A 27918-nucleotide genomic window follows, 5' to 3' on the forward strand; every position below is an offset into this window, starting at 1 on the left:
ACCTTCAACCACAATGTGGCTGCAGTATTGCAAGGCTTTGAAAACTTGTTTGAAAAGGCAATGGGAGAAGAAAGGAGATTTTTCTCTGGGATTTGCAAGAAAGAGCAGCACAGAGGCAAAGCTAGAGAAGCAAAGCAGTGCATTAGCAAGGCATGTCAATGGAGTGAGAACAAGATTTCTGCACACAAAGGAACCAAGAGAATGGCTTGGGGAAGTTTCAGCTCACCCACTTAATGGGAGCATAGAGAGATGAAAAGAAGGCTAAAAAGGAAAATGGCTCCTGCATGTCATTCCCCACTGAGAAGAATTTGCTTTAATACAGTCTCACAGATAGAGAGAGGGATAAGTAAACCAGGCAGAAACTAGAAGGAGTATTTGCAAACAGCTCCTGTTGAGGAGGTCTGATGGCATGAGCATGAGTTTGGAGAGCACATCGGAAACCTGCAGGTCACTCCTGCCCTGGTCCTCTAGCAGAGCCTGTGAAAATCGCAGTAAATTCACACTGCCCCCTCTGCCAAACCTGCAACTCTCACCACTAAAACACAATGCCCTGGCAGGGGATGTTACCCAACATCAGACCAGCAAAAAAGACTGAAGTGACCATATAGAGGCCTGGAAAAAAGCAAGCAAATTTTGAAGAGTACATGGGAAAGGCAGCGTAAACTACAGGATTTTAACAGCAGTCCTTGATGAGCTGTTAGAACAATTAATAAAGCCATCAGTTTCTGTGCACCTAGAGAAAAAAACAGCGTGGAGGACAGGGGACCAAGCTGGGTTTGCTGAAGACAAATCATATTGCATCACATTGATTTCTCTTTGTGGAGGGAATAGCTTAATGCAATGCAGAGGATTTTCTGTAGCTGTGAGTAAAGAACATTTAATAGGGTCCCAATTCTCAGGGCATCTAGAGAAATGTGGATTAAACAGATTCACAACTGGGTCAATCGGCACATTTAGACAGTAATTATTCAAGCTTTCATATGCTCTTGAGGAGAAGGTCCCGGGGCACCTGGACTGGTAATTTTCAAAAGGGAGTGGAGCCATTGACTGGATTATGCTAAGCAGATTCTTAAATGATATAAAATTGGGAAGGATCACAGGGACTGCAAAACACATCAGACGAAAAAAAATAGCTGAAGTGTTCTGTAGCTCAAAGGTTCTTAGGACTGAAAATGTCATTTTAATCAACTGTAATGATCAATCTGTGCTTTTGCCAGGACAGGTAGATTGTCGGGCATACAGAAAGCAAGGCATCTGCGTGGTCAAGAGGAGCACGCGGTGGGAAGAGAAGCTGACTGAGGGGAGCAGGAGTCCTTGGGACAGAACAGAAACATGAATGTGCCTTTTTTTCTAGGGTACAGTAATAACAGAAGCCTAAGACACATGGCGGCTATAGCCAAAGCTCTTTGAACATATTCCACATATGATATCAAACAACAAACCAGAGAAACAGGAACAGGCACAGAAGAGCACCAAAAGTTAGCATTAAAGTGATCACAAGTCATAGCTGCCCATACTCTGCACAATGGCAGTACTGTGAGAACCTTAAAAAAAATCATAGAAAGGTTAAAAGGCATCCTGCAGAAAGCAGCAAAAGTAATTCCAGCATGCTGGTACTGGAGCAGAAGAGACAGAGGCAGGCATAACATTCCCAAACTCATGCAAGCTCGTGATGGAGTGGGTAGGCATCAATTACTCATCAATCAGCAAGGACAGAGCTGGAAAAGAGAATCAGCTCTCAAACTGGTGGAGAAAGCTGCCAGAGTGAGAGATCTCTCCCCTCTCTGAAGCATAATGACTCAAAAATGAGGAAAACAGACTCCCCTCAGAGATACCAGCCACTACAAAAACATTGGCTCCCTGGTAGGGCAGCCACTGAGCAAGAAAATACCCTGACTAAATCATTTTGACCCAGTCCTCTAGAGATGGGAGAGCAAGTTGGCTTGTGCTGAAGAATACAAATGCCAATCCGAATTATTTGGATTCAGTTCTGCCATAGTCTTCTTACTTCTGTGGAGCTTTGTATCATTAGACTTCTCCAACAGAAGGAGCCACTTCTGCTTTTTTCACTAGTGACCCCATCCCGTAAGGACTGAAGTCCTGACGGAACCAAAGCAGGAGCAGTCAGGCTATTGCACCCTGCAAACTTACCACTACGAGGCACTTAACTGGTCTGAAAGCTCCTGCCCTGGTGACACTCAGTGTCTCTTCAGGTCCTATTGCTGTGCCATCTCCACAGACAGCTCCATAAAGGGCTGCTCAGCAGCCCAAATGCCACTGCACAGGCCACAAGCAAAAAGCTTTGGAAAGGGGTTGATATTTCTGCAGAAGCAAGGCAGCTCACCAGCTCTTTGAAGAAGGCAGCCTCTTTATGCTGTTCTGAGTAGCGCTCGTACTGGTCCAGTCCATCCTGCAGCTTCAGGGTCAGTGTGTCATAGTTGGATCGCACCACTTCCAAAACCTGCCAAATACAACCAAACACAGTGGAGGAATCAGTATGCACAGATGTCTCGGCACAGGAGGAGTAAGACTGAGACAAATTTCAGCTCTGGCACCTGTTTTTCAACATAATGGCTTTAACGGCCAATATTTGGAACATGAGTAACAACACGGAGGTGGGCACCAGAAAGCTTCCTAATGCCAGCAAGGAACAGCCATCAAATTTATAGTGTTTTTCCATTCATAAGAACAGAATATCAGTCTATAACCATGACAGCTTATTTCCAAATACTATCATGTCACTAGGAAAAGCAGACATGATCTTATTAAGGAGCTAATTACCATATATACACACAAATGCAGCAGAACAAGTACTACACAAACACAGGTCTGTGACCCCTTGGTCCCACAGTGCTAGTTTTGCCAGCTCACCTCCCTCCCGGCTTGCTATTCACCATTCTCAATCTGCTGAACCACCAGCTTCTGCAGCTGCTCAGGGCAGCCTCCACGCAGAGCACTGCACTTCTCTACCGAGGTGAACAGGCTTTGATAGACACTAAGAGAACACCAATTCTGTTATGAATTTTGGTATTAGAAATGGGTGGAACATCACATCCAGGTGCTGAGTAGGCATTATTTTATTACCTGCCTTCACTGCAACTGAAGCACTCCAGCTTACACAACTATCACCCTACTCCCAAGCCAGGGCTGTGCTTGTAAATTTGTAGTTACACTTCTCCGTTCTCTTGAACGATTCATTCTCCTAACCAGGAAACACCAAGGGTGACTCCCATATCACCTTTTAGCTTCAAAGCACTGCATGGACAAATTTGTTCCTCAAAGCATTTGTGAGATGACAAGTAACAATAATCTTCCTACCAGGAACCATACAGCTCAGCACTCCTGGACGAAGCATATGCTCAAAACAATTCTCTTAAACACAAGAATTTCTTTTCTTATAAGGTTATTCGAGAACAGTCCATCAGAATCCTGCTGCTGCAAGAGCATGCAGCCTCCTCTCCAGACAGACGGATTTCCTAATTCTGTTTGTCAGCTCTGCTAGCAGCGAGAAGGAGTCCTGCAACAACACCCATCTGCAAAGTTGGTCATGTCCTCTTGTTCTTAGGAGGAGAGGTTGTGAAGAGCATCAGAGCCAAGTGCAATGATGAATGAAACAGGCCTCAAATAGGAATAATCCACTCTCGCATGCAACTATCCAGCAGGGATGGAGAGTAACAGCATAATGCCCCTTCTTCTGGGCACTGAAGCATCCAGCAGCTTGCAGCAATCAGAGCGTTATCCTCTTGCTATTTTGAGGAACGCACAGTGGGCAAGATTAATAGCATGCAGGGGAGACACCCTGTTTGACAGGTGAGGAGCAGAACTGGCTTCTCTTGCAGTCCCGCACAGAGCAGAGGCGTTTCACCAGCGCCAGGGCCGCTCCGCAGGAGCCCTCCCTGCGTCCCTCTCGCACCCTGCATGTGCCCGTGTCCCCGCGGCCGGGCACGGCGCCCCGTCGGCATGCCCGGACACGACGTGCACGTTCCTCGTGAAGAAGCAGGACTCCCCCTGCCCGCTCCGAGCAGAGGTCTCCTCGGACGCTCAGCAGGGCACTCTGAGCACGGCAAGCAGTGGCGAATGGAAGGCAGCAAGTCTTGTCAGTAGCACCCTTTCAATCAGCTCCTCTATCTCCTCTTAAAGCAGAGAGAGAAAGGACTCAGTCTGATGCTCCACAACAGGGAAAGAGCAAAAGGTCCAGGTGGTATGGTAACTGTACTGGGTTCTGCTCCTTAACACAGCCTCTGTAAAGAGCTTAGGCCTTTATCTATGCATTTTCGTTGGCTGGCATCCTCTATCTCCTCCTATTATGAAATAACTTAAAAAGAAAGAGCAAGTTAAAAATAAACATCTTCTCACTGCCGGATAATTTCCCTTTCTTGCTGCTGATGAGGAAAAGCGCTATGTGGGATCGGAGATAAACCCACTCACAGATCATCGCGCTTGCACCCTGTAATGGATGGGAATAGTTGCTGAGATTAGGACCTGCCATTCCTGAGAGGGTTTCATCCGCACTTTAAGGTGCAGCTGCTAGACAGAGAGAAGTGAAGAGCAGCAGAAGGTACTAAGAGCATCTAGTTTGATGGGTTGAAAGGCATCATCTTTCTACACAAGTGACAAAAACTCACAGCCTCTGTGTAACAGAAGATTGCATGTTAGCATCCACCATCCGCCTTTTCTTTTTATTTTCTCCCCCCCCCCTTTTTTTTTATCCCTACACACTACTTTGACTTTTGTTCAAGGAAACAACTGCAAGAACAACATCCTCTTGCCTTTAACATATAAGATCTTTATCTGCATCTTTCTGACAGTTACAAAAGACTGAGAAGAATTTAGTCTTGAGATTGAAGCATTTCTCTCTTAAAGTCTCTTGTCTGACCTGGTTTTCAGAGAAGTCTCTAAGGAAAACTAGAAAACATTGATTCCAAAACGGTGAAGTCTGAACAGCTTAAAAGGAAAGGGACTTTTAGTTGGACTCTTCCATGCTCATTTTTGAGTTGTTCAATTTTTAAAATCCTACAACCAGCTGGGAAAACAACACTTCTAACGTCAGGCAAGTGTGGAGGAAAATGGACTATAGATGACTTTCAAGGAGCATCTCAGCAAGCAACAGAGATGATAAGATGTGACATTCCCTAAATTGCAAGGGTAAACACGCAGGGCAAACTTAAAAAAAAAAAATTAGTGGGTCTTTACAAAGGAAGAAGACTAAGTGAAAAGAACTCACAGCTAAATCTCTTTTTGTGGGTTACCTTAGGAGAATCAGAGTGTCAAAGAAAAACATCATCAACAAAAAACAAAACAAAACTAGCCAAACAAAAAAAAACAAGACAACAGAAGTGAGGACCTGAGACATGGTACAATACCAGCAAAACGAAGGTTGCTGAATCCTCCCTGCAGCTACCTGTACCAGCTCTAGACACTGCAATCTCTCATTTACTTTAGTGCAACATCCTTGAAGGCCATGGAGTTACACTGCTGTAATTCAAAAACAATTTGCTATCAAATTAACCCACTGCTCCACCGCTCATTCGCTGACTGCTTTACAGAAGTTCCAGAGAAATGTTAGCAATTCTGCACAGGGCGCATGTGCCTCCAAACCCAACCTGTCAGGGCCTGCTCTGAACACAAGTGCTTTGCAGCAGTCAGGAGGATTCCAGCTTCTTCCTGCAGCTGCAGATACCCAGGCCCCATTACTCCCCTTCCCCTCCAATGTGGACAACTCGGGACCAGACATACAGTCCTTGGGTAATATAGCAGGGGAGGCATCCAACAGAACTGCCAACTTGGGTCCAGTCATCTGCAGAATCCCCCTCATCTCATGCTGCTACACACAGAGGAACAAGTTTACTTTACACAGCTTTTGGATCCCTAATTTTGCTGTATCCTGCAAAGCTCAAGCTCAATTTCCCCACCTCAGCTAGATGGATGACCCCTGAAAAGTCAGCATATCTTGGCCACAAGCATTGGGATTAATTTCTCCGGCCTTGAATTTTGCGTTCTACATTCAACCCAGTCCATGCTTTGCCATATCACCTATACAGTCTTTTCCTCACTGTGTCACATCTGTTCCCTCTGACAAATCCTCAACAGGAACAGACTTATTGCACAGAGTGCAGAAGAGACTGGACCTTCTGGAATAGTTTGGGAAAACTATGGGATCATATGCATAGCATCTGATTCCCATCTTTAACAACAAAGCCAAAAAGGGAAGTAAACTCCACCAATTCATGTCACAGACCCAGTAGCAAAACAGAAAGGCTCTGCAATCCCAAACCCCTGCAGGTTCTGGGAAGCATGCATGGATAATTAGACAGCAAGAAGGAAAAAGCAAAGCTCTACACTGTCTTTCTAATCAGTGCAGGAAAGGACAGGAATGCAGGCAGCCAGCAATGTCAGTATCTCACCAGTACTCCTCTGTGCCCAAAAGACAGTCATTAGCTGTGCTAGCGCCAAAGCAGCTGGAACAGAACCTGTTCTGTGATCTTGCACTAAGCAGAAAGGAAAAAGAGCAAATCCCACCAACCTGAAGTGCCCATACCAAACCCAAGCACAGAGTCTTGGGGATTACCAGGAAGGGACACAGGGGAACTCTCCAGACCAGGTTCCTCCATCCTAAAGGACAGAGTGGTAGGTTTTTGGGGACCAGCTGACCAGAGAGCTGGTCAGAACATCATAGTTCGATCCTGATCAGCAGCATCTGGCACAGCGGGTCATGGGCTGGACCACCAGAGCAGAGGGTGCAGCCCCTGGCACCAGGGAGCCTTTGCCAACAGTGTAAACGTCACCCTCAGTTTGTGACCCAAGAGGTTGGTAATGATGATCATTCACTGTGGGTCTGTAGGGACACAGAATAGGGGCGGGAGGTGGGGGACAAAAAATATGTTTCCTGCTCTCACTACAAAGGTGGTGGAGGTCCTGCCACAGCCTGTGTATCACACAGGGGATCAAGGCAGTCCCATTTCCAGACCCTGGGCAAAGGCCAAAATACTATGAGCAAACACAGCAGTTTTGTCTTCTCAGCCCAGCAAAAGGAGGCAGGATAAAAAGAAGGCATTTGGGTTTTCCTTCTCTGGGAAAAGTCTGATGTGCATCTTACACTTGGGTCCTCAAAATGACTTACTTCATCCAAGATTAGTACTAATCTTCCCATTTCCTCCTCATCAATTAGTACAAATCTTCCCATTTCTCCCCCATCAATTTGCACAAGTTATTCATAATCCCGAAGTCTTTTTTCTAGGGAATTCAACTGAATGGCAACATTTCTAATTGTAATGAACAAGCTGCTGCCACCTTTACTACAAAGAGGCTGTTGCCTCTCCATAATAAAGTGACAGATAATTGACATAAATTTTACAACAATGTCTTCTAATTAATATTGAAAGTATTTTTTTCTTTTTTCAAATGGCACCACATGTCTCACACAGCAACTTAAAAACTGCTGATGCAGGCTGGAGTCTCTACTGGAATTAATTCTCAGAAGTGCCAAAGACAAAGCGCATAACTAAATAATTAGAAGTCAAATAAAAACAAACACACACTCAGCTGCCACATTTCCCAGCAGTGTGTGCCCAGGCGCCTGCTGCACTTGCCTCTGAAGCCCATTAGCCACACCAGGCTCCTTCTCCCTTTCACCTCTCCCTGTCTGCAGGAGCTGAGTTCGGGGAGAGGTGCCACGGAGGCTGTCGGTGCTGCATACAGGAGGGCAGCAGCTCCCACAGGCAGCACTTCCAGGAAAGGAGCAATCCTGAGCCAAGCAGCAGCACGGAGCTTTTGTTTGACCCAATACTACTTATCTTTGCCACTGCCCTGGAGCTAGAGCTTATCAAAGTAAGGGTCTTAATTCCACTGAATGCTAAGAGGAAAAGGAAGGTGCCATCACCGGGGAGTCTAATAATTCAGATTTGCAGACACAGCTTACACACATCTACAGATCCAGATTTATGCAACAGTCATACAGCCAACCCTGAATTCAAAGGAACTGCTGCATGTTAGGATTTTTCAGGACACGTTGAATAGGTGGACCTGACCTCCCCAGTGAAGACAGAGTCAGATCACACCAGACGAGACAAACTCGAATGCAGAAGTAGTGACAGGAGATAAAGCAAACAACTTTGTAACTACAGCTGGGCACAGCTGTGCCACACACACCTAGCTATCTGGATCCAGTAGGACCACCTGTTCTCAGTCGTGAGAAAGGAAAAGAAGATACAGTGAAGACCACATTTGTTAGAAATGCAAAGTTTTTGAGATTTTAAGAAAACCCTTTAATTACAGTGGTAGTGAAATGCATTGCCCTGGGAAGAGTCTGTCTTCAAGTGGGTTAGTGACAAATCTGTCGGGAATGCTTTAGGGGCAGCTGATGCTGCTAGAGGCAGACGGACGGATTGGCAGCCTCTCGGGGGCTTCGCATGGCCTGTTGGCAGCGATTCCACAATTATCTGCCTCACTGCGGATACCCAAAGCCAAAGCTGGCTGCAAGGAGAGGCTGTAAATGCACACTGAAGTCTGCATTTCAAACTCCTATGGGACAGACTAAGGCAAGATTCAACAGTTACTTTAAGAAACTGAAAGACTGTGAAGGGAGGCAAAGGCAAGTAGTGACTGAGGTGTCACAGACCTGCTACATGCACAGCTCGCTGGGGACTTTCCTTAAAAAGGTGAGAAGATATTAATGTGTTTTTCGACCCTTGTCAACCCTAGCCAGCCAACGCCAGGGCGAGGTACGCTGTGGTAGGAGTATGACACCATCCGACAGCCCCTGCACACCTCACTGCAAGGTCTGTGCACAGGTGGCCAGCACGGGCACCCCAACCCGGGGAATTTACAGCATGGCTCATACCTTTCAAACACGTCTCCAATAAATCTGTTCTTTAATCCTGGTACTGCAAGCACTTTAACCAGGCTTCAGCTTTCTTCTTCAGTCATTCCTGCTCCTAAGAGTGCACACTCACATGAGGGAGGAAAGATAGTGCTATATCCAGCCTGGTGCTAGGACACTATTTGCCATTTAGCACTAGGCCTGGGGACTTCAGGCTTAGGGCTATGGTTAAGAGAGAGGGAAAGCTTAGAGCCCCATGGGGAGTGTGGCTTAAAAGGACTTGTCTAAGGGTAATGGGTACAAACTGAAACATAGAAAGTTTCATCTGCATATGAGAAATAACTTATTTACTGTGAGGGTGACAGAGCCCTGGAACAGGCTGCCCAGAGAGCTCATGGAGTCTCCTCTGGAGATCTTCAAAACCCGCCTGGATGACACCCTGTGCCACGTGCTCCAGGTGTCCCTGCTGGAGCGGGGCAGGGTGGACGAGATGATCTCTAGAAGCCCCTTCCAACCTCAACCTTTCTGTGATTCTTTGACTCTGTGAGCAGAGCTAAGTGACAGCTCTACCAGAGCTACAAAAACAGCAATGGTAAAGGACCTCACTCCAGCCAGGGGTGCCAAGTGGCTCGCTGACAACACGCTGCCTTTTAATTTCACACAAATTGCTCTCTCCAGTAACTGCCTCCACTCTATCAGACAGCTTAGTCAACAATTCAGCCACCAGAAACTCCCACATGGGTTTTATGGATATTTTTATTACAGTGCGATTTCAGCAAGCCACGTTTATACACGCCCTCGCCAGCTCGCATACGCGTTACGCAGAAGCACTTGGCTCAACCCTTTGGGGCTTGCCAGCAGGCCTGGCTTAGCACTGCTCACACCCAAACCCTGCGTGCCAGGAGCACAAGCACAACCTGCGCTCACCCACCATCGCTTTCCCTCAAGACCAATCTGCTCTTCTCAGTCTCAACGATGGTGAGTGGTCCCATGCTAATCTACACACAGCATTCAGCACAAAAAGCCCATCTCTCTCTTGGATCTCTACCCCAAAGAGCAGGGAAAGGTCCTTAAGAAGATATACAGGAGGCGCTTAAGAGGATATACAGGAATTCGATGCCATCTAAGGGAAGAGGATGAGTTCAGTCAATATTTCTGCGAGGAGAACAAACATTTACATACTGCACAATATGGGCAACAGCCACTCATGGTATAAAAGTCAAAGATCCTGAAACAAATTGGCTTAAAAATTATCATGCAATAAAATAAACACCTTCCTAAAGCAGACTTTTAGACCTGTATGGAGAGATGTGCCAGAGGTTGGATGAGGTCCGCTAGGGTTGCTTGTTGTTAGCAGCTTTTTGAGGAAGGCAGGCAGCAGCCAGCATGATGGCAGGAGCATAAAACCCTGAGATAGATAGATTTGCTATTTTGGAGTTACAGCCCATTTTGGAGCTGTGAACCCTTATCTCCAGCTGGTGGCATTTATGAAAACATTTCTCACTGTTAGGTATGTAAGAGCACTTGCAATTTTGCCAAGGCTAGAAAACGCACTGCAGAGAGCTATGGACTGGACCGTTAATTTTTTTATTTCCCCCATCGCGCTTATAATTAACTTAAGTGCTAAAATGTGATGGGCTGTTCCAAGAGAAGCTTTTATCTACCAGCTGCATTTCACCACAGCAGTAAATCAACTGCTGTCACCAAATCACCAGACAAGAGGAAGAGCATCTTTATGCTCACTGTGCATATTACCTGCCCTGCCCAGGTGGCCAGCCAGTGTTCAGTAGATGGATGCTGTCATCTGGGGGTACTCTTTAGTGCAACACTCTTTATTTAGAGGAGATCATTTCCTCCCGAAGATAGAGAAAAGCCACCAGCTGCAGCTTCCTTAGCACCAGTTAAGTGATCAGTCAGATGAACGACCTTGGTTCTCAGAACAAGGTAAAATAGTTTTAAGTATAGGTTATGAGCTGCTGCTTCTCCTGAACTGAACAGCCAGGACAAGCAAAGCTGCTACAGAGGCCAAAGATGATCTTAATCTAAAAGCTGAAAACTCTGTAAGAAATGTCATAAATAAAATCTTTATAGGGACAGCAACAAGAAAGGATTGTGAGAGATTCTGAAACCTGAACATATAACTTTTAGTTTAGACTGCCTTAACTGGTGAGGTAATAGCATGCCCGATGTAACCTGAAGGAAGCAGTAAGAGGAACAAACTCATTCCTAGAGAAAAAAATTCACACTTGCCTAGAAGACTGTTGGCTGAGGAATAAGACTGTCTAGAAAACAGATTAAGACAGGACACGTAATAAACCTTCTTTTCAGTCCAACTTCAGAGACAGAAGCAAGTGGACTGTTCCAGCTTAAAGGAGACCTAAACCTACTTGTGCCCAAGAGAAAAATAATTTGGAGGCTTATTCTGATCACGACACAATCAAATATCAGCAGTTATGGGAGGAATGTGGAACTGCCTCAACTAGTCTGATTCACGTCAACCAGCGGAGGATCTATGAGATCTCGTGCTTCTCACACAGCCAACAAGGACTTCTGCAGGATACACTGATTACAGCCTGTCTTGGTAAAACTCATTCTGCCTTACAGGTAGATGAGCAAAAGGAGAGCACAGATACTCCAAAAAGTAGGAGCTTGCCATGCATATCTCTTGCTTCTCCATACAGCAATTAGCTGGACAAATCAAGTGCTAGAGATGGACGGACACACTTGTAGGAGAAAAGGACACGTTAACCTAGCTCATGAAGGGTTTTTTAATGTTCCTCTTAAAGCTGCTTGGTAAAACAAAGGTAAACAAAAGGAAGCAGTGAAAACTAAATGGTAGTACACTAAAGAGCTGGCCACAAAATAAGAGGGCGCTACATATTTAAAGCAACTCAAAATAATGTAAGACACATCAGAGGAAAATCCTGCTAGAGCTGTTGACGGAAGCTATGCGTTTGGAGGGGCAAAGCTTGGAAGGTACAAAATTGAATCTCAGGGTTTCTATTACAATTTAGTTAATTAAACCAAGACAACGGAAGTCTAGCTATTAATTGCACAAGGGAAGTGGTGCATTGCAAATGAAGGGGATGCAATAATTCAGGGGTGTGAGCAGATGCAGTGAAAAGGCCAAGGAACAGGAAATCCAGAACTCACCCACATAACTGACTATAGATGAAAAAAAAAAAGCTCAAGACTATTCTAATCCATCATATTGATGACCTGTACTACTTTATGGGTCTTCTCTGAAAAAAGGCACTGGATCTGCTATACATCATTCAGAACATGGGCCATCAGACTTACAGTGGCAACACAGCATTTCTGCTTTATTTTCCCGATCTTTTTCTAATAATTGTTAATTCTCTATTTGCCTTTTTGACCACTACTGAGCCTTGAATCAACATTTTCAGAGAACTATCACAGTGATTCCAAGAATCCCTTCTAGTATGGCAATATTTAGCAGACTTGCCTACAGCTTGATACTCAAAGAGCCATATAAATTAAATCTTCAAAAATCTCCTCTAAAGATATGACTGAAAAGAAATAAAAGAACTGTAGGTAATTGGCTTGCTAAAGATTAGCTGTTTTGCCTCCAGGGACAAAAAGCATCGTAGTAAGCTGCATACAGGGGTAACTAGTTATCAAGGAAAGATGGGCAGTGCTTGGAAGTTTCTCTGAGACTTAGCTCATGCAGGACCTTTAGATCTTAAGGCTTTTGCAAACTGAAGTTGGAACAGACAGCTATGAGCTACTGGATGATGCTTATAAATGGAAAATCTTGTAGTAAAAAGGGAAGCTGCAAAACATGATCAAGAGGCTCTGAGGATGGTCTTCCAAAATTGGTTTCAATCAATCAATTGGTTTCAAGTCAGTTTAAGTGCAGGCAACCCAAACTGCACTACAAAGTCTGGAGTGTCTTCAAAGGCAGTTATTTCAGACCTGAGGCAATCTAATGTGCAACTCAGAAGCCCTTTCATGGACATCAGTAGCATCTCAAGTAGCAGTATGGAGATCAGGAGCATCTCAAAAGGCTGAAGGGAGCAGACAGCTTGACTGTCCCCTAGAAACTGAGAATGCAGCTGTGTAAGTTATTTTTTGGAGAAATTATGACAATGATGTAATTCTTACTAAGAAAGGATCAAGTCTGTCCTACCAAGTAGCTCAGGAGGGGACACAGGTACTGTACGGAATCCAGTGCTCATCTGTATGGTGCAGCTTGTGCCATAGAGAGGCTACTCTCCAGGGTAGCCAAGAGCAAAGGGAGGCCTGATGAAATGCCTGACTTGGTGACCAAAATGGGGACATGCGGGATAGCTGGTCAGCAGGCACTCAGCAGAGCAAGGCTGAGAGGGAGCAGAGACTTTGGCACAGACTGCACAAGGAAAACAGGTCAGAGATTTCTGAAAAAGGAGAAGGTCTGCTGCTTGCTGTTGCTCTTCCCAGGGGAAAAAAAGTCAGTGCTCGTTCTCTGAAATAGATGCAAAGACACCAAAATTGCTGGCTTTAGCAATTTTTAGTCGTTTCTCTTCATAACCAACAGAAACAATCAGGGCCCCAGATAACAATTAGGTCTCTGAGAAGGAATTTTGCCACAACAGGGTGGTATCTTGATCCAAAGATATTTGGGGCACACAAAAAGAGCCTGGGTACCTCGGAACTTAACACTTTTCCGTGCAACATTTGTTCTGCTTATTTCCTTAAATAATCAGACCTACTACCTCTTCAGCACCAGCTTTCCCACAACTCAAACACTCAAGGCAATAATGTCCTAACACCACAGAGGACAAATCCCTTCAGAAAGTACAGCTGGGAAGAGACTGAAAAGAGGAATCTCCGTGAGAGTGACCCTGTTATCTCCACAAACACTCAGCCATTGGACTGGCAGAAAAGACAAGACACAAAGGGGAGGTTTATTGCTGATGGCCAGATAAGAGCGTTGCGTTGGCTGCATGCCTGGCATTGATGCTCATGGAAAAGGTGACTCGTGCTGGCATCACACACGTTCTCTCCAAAGGACGAGGAAACAAAACTTGCACTGCTTTTCCAAAGCACCTGCTGTGGGATCCTCAAGTTGAACTGATCACAGCACACAGTGCAGCAAGGCGGAGAACTGCTTGTCCGTGCTGCCTGCCCTCCAAATCAGACAGTGGGCACTCACTCCTGACAGCTCTGAGCCCACTGGCTACACAGAGAGGATAGATTTGTAAGGTGCTACTGAAGACTGAGGCAAGATGATGCCACTCTTCGGGCCAAGGAGCTGTTCATGGGGCTTCCCGTTTCCCTCTAAATTTCTCTTTTGTTATATTGCGGCATAAGTACCTGCTGGATCTGTAATGGAGATATCTTCACACTAATTTCTGCGGTGCTTGGAGGACACCATTGTTCAATAGGCTAAAAATCCCTGTGTGAGGATTTAGTGCTCCCAAGTGCCTGTAGGACATCAAACGTTTGCAAAGCCATTAACTCTGATGGTTTTTTGAATAAGGCTCAGGGAAGCCACTAGCTCAGGATTTCTCATAAGGAAAAGGTAGCTCTGACCTGGCAGAAAAAAAATTGCTTCGAAGGAGGAGGAAGAAGAAAGCTCACACAGCCCACATTCTCTGCAAGCAGGGAAATGAGATTTGATTTACGCCGTGATTCTGAGGTGTGTTCAATTTCAGCCTGAATTTCTACTGCATAAATTCAACTCGGCTGAGCAATGTCCCCATTAGAGACTGTCCAAAGCAATAGAAGGTGATGCACACAATGATCTTTGAAGCTGCAGGTTCAAAGCCTTGGTGAGGTATTTTTAGCATATTTTTGCATGCGCAGCCCACAAACCTGTGTCTTCCAAGAAGTCAGGGGAAGACAATATAAAAAAGCAATTAGATACAGTGCATACACAGCTCCTTATTGCTGCCAATTAATCATTTTATTTATTTTGCTCACTAGTTAATTTCCTCTTATTACACAGCAGAGAGAACAACTCTGAGTCTCTCTTCTCTGCTTCAAAGGGATTAGACGACAAGCAGAAGTCAATCGCTAAAAGGACTTAAGGGCTTCAGTTCAGAGATTAATAACTTGGCAGCTTTTTCTCCAGATTTTAAAACCACTAATTTGTACTGCGTCAACTGGTAGTTTTATTTGCACAACTATTTTTCTTTCAGTAGGAATCTTAAATGCTGCTTTGCCCAAAATGCTGATGCGTTGCTCTCTTGATACTACTCCTATATCTGAATTTTTGTCTACATTAAAAGCATATTTCATGCTTGCTTAGCAAACTTCTTAAACTGCACCTTATGCTAATATGCACAAGTTCAAGTTCTACTTGACTTTTCCAAACTAATGTGTATGAGTCGAGTAGCACATTGAGAAACTCAGCATCACCAGGAGGCAGCCTGGGTGCAAACTGCAAACTCATTTTTCTGCGTCTCTATCTCAGGCTCATCTTTCAAAGAAGCTCTATTTGATTTTAACTGTAAATAGGTTTGGCCATGTTGTTGCACACCCGTAAGATGGAGTCAATCACAGTAGTCTATTTTCACCCTGTCTTAACAAAATATATTTTGGTTCCACACGCATCCTGCTGGAAAAGAAGATGACAGAAGATGAAGGGTGGTGTATCTAAAAGAAAAGAAGGAAACTTCCTGTTTCTTCTCTGCATTTAAGGAACTCCCAACCCTACAGTTCTGAGAACCAGTCACACCAGGGAGTTTGAGCAAAAGGCTCAGGCACTGTAATTTAGCCCAAGCACTTCCCCCATCTTGGGATTTATGAATAAAACTGAAGAGCAAAATTGCAGGTTGAAAATTTTAGTGTTGGTATGCTAAGGTTTCGGTTTTGTTGAAAATCTACAGCGGCCTGAACCGGTCTGGTTCAGGAAAGCCTCAATTCCCTCCATATGCCCTTTTAAGGACTGACTTGTGACTGTGCCTAGAGCTTTTGTTTGGTGCACTTTTATAAGTGGTAATAAGTAGGGCTGTTCACTTGGTTTACTGCTTCTAGACGACAACTGCCAGCTACCATCAGCTCAGAGAGAACAGGAGGGCAGGACTGGCAGCAGCCACAGGATACATCATAACAGCGAGCGAGGGCTGTGCATTAGGAAAGCTGCCACTCTTCCTTTTTATCTCTCTAAAACATGTCAAGGGCACTAATTAACAGGGTATCCAAGGCACACAAAGGCTAAGAAGAAAGAGGATGTCTCTAGTGCTCTGTTAAGGCCTGATCCAAAGATGACTGCTGAGGCTTTCGGAGCCTGCTGAACTCTCCCAGTCACGTGAGTCTCCCAAACTGTCTGATATTCAGGGAGAATTCAAAGATCACAAGAGCTGCAGAATTGAGACAAGTAGGAAAGAAATAGTGACCTACTTTATATTCTACCATCATATGTTGAAAAACAGAAGAACACAAAGTGCCAGAAAAGGAATATGCCTCCAGTAAAGGAAAACTCCCCAAAGTGTGTGCTGTCAGCAGCATGATGGCACGTGGCTGCCCCACAGAAGCAGCAAGGGCAGAGAAAATCCTAGGCTCAATAATGTGCAAGGACAGCTCCAGACCCAAAGAGAAGGAGACGGCGGGGCTATATATAGCAAGAGACGTCTGAGACGTGAAATGCCACTCACCACTGCCCTAAAAGATGTTACAATCTCTGTCAGGAAGTGGCACACAGCACCAGAATGATCTGGAGACCTTTTCAAATAACAGGGAAGCGAAGGGTGTGATCTGGACTGTGCAAAAGGAGAGGGGGCAGAAGCATCCGCAGCGATCTGCAGGCACACGTGGGCACCTGCATGAGATCACTGGAGGGAGGGTAGCACTCCAGAGCCTGCATCCCCCTTTTCACAATTTGTTCAGAGCTGAAAAAGCAAAGCTTTTTGTGGGAGTACACGCAGGTGCTTTTTCATTTTGTTTTTAAGAAGGGAATGCTATCAACATAAAAATCTCTCCCTCCCTCGCAAGATTCTGAGATTGTTTGGGTTTGAAGCATTTATTTTTTCAACAGTTGCCAGGATCAAACCAACTGAACCTTTTTCTTCAACTACTCTACCTGACTTCCTCCAAACACATTCCAGAAAAAACTCTTGCTGACATATGCAAGCTCAGACCGCACTAAGTTAGGAGCTCTTGTATGAAATATATCACAGCTTCAGACCAGATCTAACAACAGGCCAGGGCATCCTCCTGCCTCTATTTTAAAACTGTTTCACTCAGTTGAAGGATTTTTGATGAGTATGAAGCTAACCCTCAAATGGACAATGCACAGAGACAAGACCACACATTTCTGATCCAGCTATACAACCAACTTCCTAATGAGTTATTGGGACAGGAGTGGTCAACAGGGACATTTCTGTCACAGGAATTGACTTAAAGCCCCTGACACTTGGCCAATGCAGCAGCTTCCTCCCCCATCCCAAGGCAGCAACCAGCTTCTTTATGCTGAGACTTCTGTTATGATATTAGTTGCCTGGTCCTGCTACTTACTAGGGCATCACTGAGTCCTGCTCCTAAAACATCCACATACCAAATCATGACAGACTTTTTTTTTTTTTAAGATTCAAGCAATCCTGGAACATTATCCCTCTGAGCACTGTGGAAAATGGAAAGCTCAGCAAGAACTGGATGATGGGGGGAACTGTCATCAGCTGAAGATAATAAGTTTATATCATGTTAATATTCTCCTCTGCAAAATGTGTGTCATATGCTCAGGTGTCTGCAACAAAGGCTGAGATGAGGCATTACAGTAGATTTCCTTTTATTCTTCTGAGAAGGGGAGGTTATCCCAGCAACAGACTTCAAGTTTCCTTTTTATGCCTAAAAAGTGACTTGTAGGTGGTTCTGTAATTAAAAAAGCCCATCACTTAAAATAGAAAAGCACGTCCTTATAGGTGAAGCGAGAATCAAGCCTATAGTGAGATGCTTCCATCACACAGTTGATTTTCAGGAGCAGCTACTCAGTAGAAAATTTCCAGTAAAGAAAGCACTTACAAAGCAGTCCAGGTGCAGAAAACAAAACAGGGAAAGGAAATCCAAGTTCTAGGATAACTACCTTGGCTCCTTCACAAATCTATACTTCTGCTTCCTTCAGATAGAATTTGGATTTTTCCTCCTATTTGCTGCTTTAAGCTACTGAGCAAAAAGAGCACTTACTGCAAAGAAAGAGAGGCCTAAAAGAAGTCTACAGTGTAACTCACGATACTTTGAGATGGACAAAAACGACAAATGTGGTCACATAAAGCTCTATCTAAATCCGGGTCGTGTGTCACACCCTGTCACCATTACTACTTCATTGATAGACCAATGAGAAGGACAACCAGCACTTTTTGCAAGTTAGACAGATGTCTGACTCCAGCAAACTACCAGTATGACACAACTGAGTAAAGGCAGATGTCTAGGTTTGGGGAGAGGTGTATGTGGCTTCCAGAATAGGAGACAAAAGGAAAGGGAGACTTGATCACTAACTAGTTGAACACAACCTTCCTCTTAAAGATTCAGATGGACCTTCCCTTTAAACACTCAGAAGGAAAACTGCAGATAGAATGGCAGAAATCTGAGAGGAGACTGTGCAACCTCCATATTCGCATATAGATTGCTTTGAGCTGGGTTTAGAAGATTAATCTTGACAGAAATAGGGAAAGGCAGCCAAGGACAACCCAATATCTAAGTGAAAAGATTGACATCTTACTTGCAGGAGAAGCAATGATTTGATATCTTGGGTACTTGCTTCACAGATGGTACCAAAGAAATAAAACCACTATGGAGCTGATAGCAGTTCCCAGAGAAACTAGTTCATCCAGTATTAGCATTCTATCACTATTTCTGACTTGGCAGTGTGCTAAACACACTCACATGGCTCCAAGACAGCTTGGACCACGTGCAGAGGTGGCTCACTTGTGGCTGTAGAAGACTCTACATACCCCTTCAGAGTCAGCATAGCACCTGCCAGCCAAAAAAGGTAGCTGGTCTTGGGATGCCAGCCATCCTCCCTGCTCCCAGATGCCAGGTCCTGTTGCCAGAACGATGTCCTTCTGAGTCACATTTAATTGCAAGCCACGTTTCAGATCTGATCAGTCCTATACTTACTGTTCTCCTTCCAGAGATCATTCCAGAGTAACTTCTGCTTTCAGGAAAGAAAAAAGCTTTCTGCTTTACAATTACCAGTGATGCAACCATGAAACAATGGCAAACATTAATGGGAATGCAGGTTACTGAGCTGCATAAGAGTTTTTTTTTGAGTCCTAGCTGCTATGAAGCAATGAGCTGGACTGCTTCATCAGCTTCTCATCCAAGATCCTGGAATATACTTTTCCCAGTTAGCAACTCCTGCTCTGAAGCAGTTACAGACAGATAACCTAAACTGTGATTTGGGAAAATGAAAGAGAAATTCTTACAAACAGATGCTCAGATAAATGCAAAAACAAGGCCATGAATTAATATCGTCACACAGAACTGCTCTTGTATCAGCTATGAGGTAGACGCTGCTGACAAGCCAGCACACATGCTAGCAATCCCTACCTCCTCAGGATCTTATTAGTGCCTTCACTAAGCCCTAGGGAAATCCAAGAGCCCCTCTCACTAAAGCAGAGGAATCGACTTACAGCCCCTGACACTTGGCCAGTGCAGCACCTTCTTCCCAGTTCCACCTCCTCCTGTTTGCTCTCACCCGCTAGGTCTGAGGCATTCCGCTGCCTGCCCCAGACCTCCCATGAAGATAAGTGACACACTGAGGTGCCTCTTTTTCCTCTTAAAATATTTGCCTTTGAGCTCCCTGCTGCAGACAAGATATTTGAACCTATTGTCTTAACACCCAGGCACCAAGCATTAGAGAGCTAAAAAAATTAAAAAACAAAAACTCACCATCAACACCATCAAAAACAAATGTACACACACAAAGAGATAAAAAGCACCATACGAATCTTCTAGCTGAGCAGAGACCTGTTCAGGTGCAGCACCTCTTGGCTCAGCGGCATTTACGCTGCTGCTCTGGGAGACACGGAGACTGCAAAGCACAATTTGCTTCCCACTTTGAAATTGTGACAAATTGGGTCATTGCCACTTTTGGGAAACAGCTGCAGCTCCAGCTAGAGGATCCAGAGCAGGAAGGCAGAAAACAATCAGCCTGTTACAGCTCAGCACTGCCAGAGAGGAGGGACACCGGCAATCTCTGAGGGCTGGCGGTTTCTCTGAAAGAAGCCCCACAATGCGGGTGGCTGCCCGGTCCCTTTTGCACGAGAAGCTGACTGCAGGAAAGGTTTGTCACAGCCCTACAACCATCTATAACTAGCACAGCACATTATAGCCTGTCTCCTTTTAAGAATCCCAAGCAGAGATGAGGTGACTGAGTATAAAAAAGCTTAGGCTGGAATTCAGGACTATTGTAATGAAGCACAGTGCTATAAATCCAGCTTTACAAAGAATGATAGAAGAGAAGTTTGCATGGTATCTGTATGCATTATGCACCCAGCAGCAGCCGCTGCCTATTGTTCCCAAAATTTCACAAGGGATTTAATAAAAAGCCCTCAAATCTGAAGTTTTACGAAATGCAAATTGATTCCTGCATTCGCACAAGCCAGTTGTTGACAGCTCCTCCTTTAATCACAGATGTGGAAAGTTGTAATTTAATCTTTATAAACACAGACTGGTTGGATCACGGCGCTGCAATGCTCTGTGGCGCTCGGCGGGGACGGCAGCCCGTAACACGGCTTTGTACCTGCTCTGCAGCCGTCCTCGGCAGAGCGCCCGGCGCGTCACACACTGCCGAGCTCCCAGGGGCTCCGTCCTGGCAGTCCTCGCACAAGAGGACACAGGGCTCATGTTTTCATCAAGGCAGCATCATGACAGCTAGGGAGGAATTCATGACCCCAGCCCACAGCCCCTTCCTCTAATTACCCACAGCCCTTTTCCCAATAAAAATAGTAATAAATATAAAACTGATCTAGCAGGCATGTGTCTTCTTTTGGCAGGAACTGTTTTCTGAAATATAGTCACCTGGAGCACAGGATGAGCACCAGCACTAGAGGAAAAGCTTCTCCTCCCAGTCTGGACCTGGAGCTTATTACCAAGCTAGTTACACCCCTGGCTCTTGCTCAGCACATGCCCTGCTTTGATTTGGGTGAGACTCATCTCTCATATTCCCTATGCTTGTCTCTGTAGCACCAGCACAAAAAACTATCTATCTCCCAAAGATTTGACCCTATTGCAATTAATAGTGAGGGTGCTTAAGAAGGCAGCTCTTCTAAAAGAAGTCCATAGCCCAGTGGTCACCTGGACTACAACAGTTTTCAGACCTTTATCAACCCCTGCGGTACTCTGCTTGTGAGAGCCAGACAAGTGTACAAAAAGAAGCCATGAGAACTGGAGGCATGCCCCACTGGTGTTTAATGGACTTATTCTGTTAGCAGTTTGTATCTTCGAGGCAGTCTGTAATGTGCCCATGAGGACAGCTCAGGAAAGTCTTAAGAAATACATGCCTAAGCATTTGCGATGCGCAAAGGCCAGGAAGGCTCCAGGAACAGCCAAGATGATCCAGGGTCTCACTGCACATCAGAGGTGCACACAGCAACTGCTGCTAACTGTGTCAGGCAGGATGCTGGGACACGTTTGTGCTGAGCCTGAAAGAGAACTGCAGGGTTTCTCACATTTCTTAGCTTAGATTTTTGTCCCTCTAAGAGCCTACTACACATTGTCCCCCTACTCTAATGGCACACACTTTAGTGCATTCTGCATGTTAATAAAGGGCACTTGGCTGGAAAGTCACTGCTCCAAAGCTCACCTCCAGTTTCAAGACTCCTTGTAGCAAAGCTCGTCAGTCCTTGAAGCCTCTTCAGAGCTGTTTTCCCTGACACACTGCATAAAGCAGTCCAAAGCTCTAGTAAGCTGCAGGGAAATTTCTCTGGTAAAGCAAGACAGGAGGGAGATATTTACATCAGAGAACCCACATCAGCTAGGCAAATTAGCAGGGTGTCTTCAGGAATCCAACTACAGACTCCTATAAACCAAGAATTAAAATCTCACCTAATGCAGCTCAGCTCTTCCTACTTAAACAACACTTTCGATTTCAAGTCATTTATCATGACTGCAATGAAAAATGTCTGTCATGAGACATATGCTGCCCCTTAGCCCTTCCTAGAGTTGCACATACCCACTGCTGTGTGTAATATTGCACCAGTGAGCATTGATACTTTCTGCCCCAAAGCCCACTGCATTTCAGAAGTGAACTAGCATTACGTCCAAACCATTTAAATTATTCCTGCAGTCCTCACAACATGCTGCATTAATGTAAGAGATTAGGAGGAATTATTATAGTAGTACTTAGCACTGATGGTACTCAGCATTTTAAAAGCAACAGTCAATCACATATATGCCAACAGGCTTTTAACTCTTAACATCACTGCCAGCAGTGCTAAAAAAGGACAGCATTTTGTAAGTGCTGGTGGTTTTGCTGATAGTTATGGAAACCAGGACAAGTTGAATAAACCATGACAGCTGTGGTTCATAAAATTAGAATACTTGAGGGCATCTAAAATCTATTGCAGAGTTCTGTGACTTTCTGTGCAAGGCAGGGAAGCTCCCTGAGCTGCTCTCTGGATTAATCCCAAAAGCCTCACCAGGGCACAGGTGGCCATGCAGCACTGCAGTGAAGTGCATTCCGCAGCTGGAGGATGATGTGAGCTCACCCAGAGCAAGGCAGCCCTCTGAGATCGCCTGAGCACAACTGGATTGCAGCTGTCTGACTCCTGAGGGCTTTACAGCGTGGGACAAGCCACCTAGTACACGTTTGTCATAACTTCAAAAGTGAAATAACTGTTCCCTCCTTCGACCACAAACTGCTTTGGCTCCTAGCACTTTTTGTCTGCAGTTACCAGACTAACACACACAGCCCAGGTGTCTTTCACACCAAGCTTCATCCTACTCCCAAACCTGAGGTACCTAGTGTCCCTGCTGCAGCTGGGAATAAAGAGACTTCTACCAGAAAAGCACACAGATGGTTCTGAATAACAAGCATTAGCAGTCCAACCTGCCTGCCATCTCAGTTAGATACTTTTTAAGACCCTTATAGAAGAGATCATAGAAAGAACAAGTGCCAAGGACAAAATGAGACCTTAGTGAGCAATTTCCCTAGGCAATTCTCCAGCAAACTGGCACAAGACTTGCTCGGCATACAAGGCACTGCAGGACACTGCTGCTCAGACGAGATTTCACCGAAGTAATAATGTGTTCCCCTCACTTTAGCTTCTCTAGAATAGCTGTGCAACATCACTAGCAGGCAAAGAGCTGCCTTCTTGCAAATAGTTGCTCTTTGACATCCAGAAGAAAAGGCAGATGTGAGACCCCATCCAGGTCCATCATGCCCTCTGTCATCAAGTTTTCTCGACACTTTGACCCCTTTAACTACTTCTCCTGTTGCGAGCTTCTCAAATCAGAAAGCACAGGGAAAGTCTACTGCTCTTATGTATTAAGTATAAGACGGTCCAGCCTGGAAAGCACAGATAAGCCGGGAAATTCATTTTAAAATTCAAAATTCAAAAGGTTATTCTGCCTTTTGACTTGGGAAGGAACCCAGACATCTTTTGAAGACTTGGGAATGCTCACTCGTGTGGGAGAGCTAAAACTAGATGGCAGCCAATATTGTCTCTCTGACAGGACAGCATCTTTCAGTTCTCGGCAGGAGGAGTGAGCAGGAGACACAAGTCTTGAGAGGGAAAACACCATATAAATATACACACCCAAAAAAGCCAGATTTAACCCATTAGCAAATGAAGGGGAAAGGCTGATAAAATAACATCTTTGACTGAAAGACACATTCTTTATGGTGAAGGACCAACAGCAAGCTCAAAATAGTTAAAAACTGGGAAAGATTAGGAGTTTACTTTGGCAAAAGACTCTCTCCAGAGCAGCACTGAGAAGGATCAAGTAGTGTTTACAGACTAAGAAGACTCATAGTCCATAGGCAATACCCTGATGTTTGCTCAACCCTGGGGATCTCCTATGCACTTCCAGGCTTCCAAAGCGGAACATTTCCCACTCCGTGAAGGGGGAACAAAAAGTAGTGCCAGTCCTATAGTAAAACCAGGAAACACTCCTTATTTGAGAGAATATTAGAAAGAAAAGCTTTTTCCCCACTATTTCTGATCTGAACACTGGATAAATTACACACCAGTCAACAAAGCGGTACCACAAAGCCTGTGAATATACCTGCCTGGAGAACAGTCTATATAGTAACACCACTATTCCTAGACATCTTTAGGACTGAAGATGTGCAATGGTAGCAGCTCATTAACAACCTTCCTTTACTTAAAACAGTCCCATGTTCACCATTTTCATGGGCCTATGATTTCCTTCAGCATGTAATAATGTTAACATTAAGTCTATAAGTAAAAAAAGAGAAAATGCTTAAATGACTGATGGAGAACAGTAACGAATGGACATCAGTGATTAACAAGGTAATCAAGCTTTCAGTAGGATAAGGAAAGAACAAAACAGAGGAAAACTCATCTTACTTATTTTTAAGGTTATTAAAAATAAATACAAAAATAAAAAAACAACACATGAGCAGGGTGCTGGAACAGTCGGAGCAGCACAGCGAATTTCACATACTGAAGTATGAGTCCACAAGCTAAGCAGATTCAGATGAGGCAGAATCAAGCGAAGAAACTCAGAGCAGCTGGAAAATCCCCCTGAGATAGGGGTAGGTGTCAAAGCCATGCCTGATTAATGGGGGATGCTCAGGTACCACTAAAAAGTATGAGCAGCCATATGAGAATCTAGCCACCGACTAGTTTCTGGAAAAGAAATAAATAAATAAAAGAAAAAAAACCTCATTATTACAAAAACAAATCCTCCCAAAGAAAGACATACCAGTCACCTGAAACTGCTGAAATAACAGCTTGTAGGAGAAAATGACCAGTCCCAAGCGTAAGATGTGTGTTGATACAAAAGTTCAATGATTACATTTTAAGTGTCACCATAAAAGCCTCAGTGTGGTACACTTCAGAAAACAGGACAAAAAAGAAGGATGCATTTTGTGCAGCAAAACACAATTGTGGAGAGAAAAGGGAAAGGGAGTTGAGTGAGCATAGTGACCGTGCACACAGAGACAAAAGGTAGAGACAGAAAGGAAAAAAAGGACATACAGACTATAGTGGCCAAAGGCAAGCTTGATCCCCACGTGCTGAATTATTAACAGAATGAAACTCAGTTACTCCACTTGATTTCAGCCACCTACCACTATTTGTCACCTACCTACCATATGGAATGGCCACTGATGGAGGGAAAACTGGTCCAAATACAGAACTGAGCCTACTGACTAATTAGAAGTGGAAGCAAGTCCTCTTCATCACTCTTCTCCTTGTGCAGTAAACTGCAGAAAGGCAAGTGAACACCCTCCCTGAGGCCACATAGTCTCTTAGTACAGAGACATCTCCATCATGTCTCTACAGTTCACCAGGGCTTGTTATTGTTTTGCTGTTTGATGTCCTTGCTACACTGGAAGAAAGCATGAAGAACAGAGGGGAAAAAAAAGAGAAATCTAACAGTCTTTCAACTTCCTAATCATCTTCCTCAAAATGCTCCATACATCAGCACTGATTTTATTACGTGCCTGCTGCTTGAGATTTTAAAGAAGAGCACATAGGAAGAAAGGATTCAGTCTGACCTCCCTGAACTGCTGCTGGGGGATGAATACTACACGGAGTGACAGTTTAAAGCTCCTTTCCTTTCTCAGACTAACCTGAGTGCTAAGCAAAAGTCTCCTCTGTTTAAAATTGCATTACCAAAGGCTTTTCTCTTTTAGGGGCCTGAGTTGATGCAATCAGTATATCATTAATGAACAAACCTTTATAACATGAACCACTACAGAGCATAGCTGTGGGTACAGTGACTCTCAGATACAATTTTTACATAAAAATTGAGTAAATTGTACCAGTGTTCTTCCACTTGGCTCTACCAAGAAGAGAATAAAATCACCAGCTGCCATATTTCTTCTCTGCAGTGGTAGAGCATTCAAGCTGAGGTGTGCCACACACCCGATTCAAGTACAATAACACAGGGAAAGGTTAGTAATAAGGGAGGGCAGCAAGCAATGAGGGAAGTGAACTGTAGAGGAAGACATGGTCAGGACTTTTTTTTTTTTTTTTTTTTTTTAAACAGGCAGGTGCATGAGTCCTATCCTTGACCAAGCCAAGCTGACTGAGGTGTCTGTGCCACTCGGCGTACCCAATTTCTGTTCTGTAAGGCCCAGAGATGCTCACTCAGCTCTGTCAGAGAGGTTTCCCTTAACTTGCATGGCAGCTCTGTGTTTTGTCCATCACAGGCTCCTGTAGAGTCATTCACCTTTCCGAGAGTGATTAACATTCAACCTGTACTGTATTTTGGGAAATAGGTCATCTGTTCCCTTCCTGAGACCTTGAACAGAGGCTTCTGTTCAAGAAGCCACATTTACACATTTATGAAATACAAGCAGGGCACGAAGAGAGGAAACCAAGCCAAATTAAGAAAAAAAACCCTAACCCTATCACCCTAATAGAGTCTCAAAATCTGTCTGAAACAGCTGTTCAAGACATTGAATTCAATCACCCTAGAAAATTCCTATCTACCATTTGCCCGCTCCACAGCAAATCAAGCTAGGTTTAACATTTCTCTGACAAGGAAGCTTACTGCCAACAACTTCCTGCCCCAGTCTAAACCCTAGTGTCCTCTGGGTCCCTAACCATATTTGCTGAGACCATGACATCTTCCCTCCGCTCCCATTATCCTCATCATTCCCTCTGCATTTACTGGACCAAAATGCCTGCAAGTGATGGTAAAATTGGCCGAGACAAGCCTTCTTTCTTCTCTTCTCACCCATACCCAAGCAAGGAGTAAGATTTCTCCCTTCATCCCTCAAACTTCTGCAATACCACCAGCTCCAATGAGCAAGAGATGCTCCAATATGCCTATGTTCCCAGGTCGCAACGAAAGGAAAAGAATCATTGCACATCTGGCTTACCTGATCCTCGGAGAGCTGTGATATGTGATTCACCGCAGCATAAGACTCTATCTTCGGGTTGAAGTGATTGATGATGGCTCTGAAACAAAGACATTTTCACAGGTCTCAGCAACAGCTTACGGAAGCAGCAGAAATTCCTCGCCCACCTGAGCCAGCGCACATGGAGCCACGGTCCTCCACCAAGTGCTTCCTCCCTCCGCGCATGGCACTGCTGGCGCTGCCGACGGCAGCCTCCCTGCGGAGAGGCCCGTGCCCGTTGAGGGCAATGCAAGCACCAGTGCTGCCCTAGGCGTGGGGGTGTCTGCACAGCACACACGGGGCTGGGCTCGTGCCTGCACCACAGGGAGCTACAGCTGGGCTGGGAACAGGCTGCTCGATGGGGTAGCAGAGACACAGGAAACCTGGAGATCCCAGCCAGACCCTACTCAAAAAGGGCATCTCTTGATTCCCTCTGAAACCAGCACTGCACGATGCTTTGCCCTAGGTGACTTTGTTGCCTGCTGTGTAGAAGCTGATGGTTTATTCATGTTGATTTTCAATCTGGTTAGAAATTCTGTAGTCAGCTCTTACCTGTGGTGATCGATCATTTCAGTCCCTATTTCTTCCATAATGGCTTCAGCCCTCAGCTCCATTTAGGTCATTAAAGATGATGCCTGAACTCGCACTGTGTCACAAGCACAGTGGTAGGAGCACCGGTCAGCCCTGCTTCTGTGCTGCATTTCTCTCACTGACCGCACCAGGATACTTCCCTTCCCTCCTAGCAGGATCGAGGCACATAACTGGGAAAGTCAAAATGCAAACTAAAATAAAAATATATAAATAAAAACACAGCCAACACCTTCTGCTGGAATATTTCCTCAGTTTCTACTCTCCTTTTTGGGTGCAGTTGAGAAGACAAATGGCAAGACAGCAAAGTCTCCTCAGACGAGATTTTGCTGCTGGCCTCCTTGGGACTCATGAAAGCAACGGCCGAGGCAGGGGCTTGTGATGAGAAGAGCCCATGTGAGTGTTTGGCACAGAGCTGTGCACTAACAGACGCCTGCAGAGCCCGCCTGGCCAGGCTACACCACAGCAGCAGCATCCTGGGCTTTCTCTCTCATATTCATCACCCTGCAAATCCACTCCAGCTCCCTCGGCT

General features: G+C 44.9%; 1 protein-coding gene across 4 annotated transcripts in view; it reads right to left on the reverse strand.

Annotated features, from left to right (window-relative positions):
* Nucleotides 1-27918, reverse strand: part of ARMH3 (armadillo like helical domain containing 3) — a 121454-nt gene that overhangs the window by 3039 nt on the left and 90497 nt on the right. For 3 of the 4 annotated variants that reach the window (XM_088528701.1, XM_088528700.1, XM_088528699.1), the window contains 2 exons: nucleotides 26781-26859; nucleotides 2345-2461 (listed from right to left, as the gene is read on the reverse strand). In XM_088528701.1, the coding sequence (XP_088384827.1) occupies nucleotides 2345-2461; nucleotides 26781-26859 (196 nt within the window). The remainder of the gene's footprint in view (nucleotides 1-2344; nucleotides 2462-26780; nucleotides 26860-27918) is intronic. The other variant, XR_015913594.1, reaches the window with a different exon arrangement.

Source organism: Tinamus guttatus, unplaced genomic scaffold, assembly GCF_059628265.1.
Source record: "Tinamus guttatus ecotype Peru unplaced genomic scaffold, ASM5962826v1 Tinamus_guttatus_pri_ptg000314l, whole genome shotgun sequence".
Taxonomy (NCBI): domain Eukaryota; kingdom Metazoa; phylum Chordata; class Aves; order Tinamiformes; family Tinamidae; genus Tinamus; species Tinamus guttatus.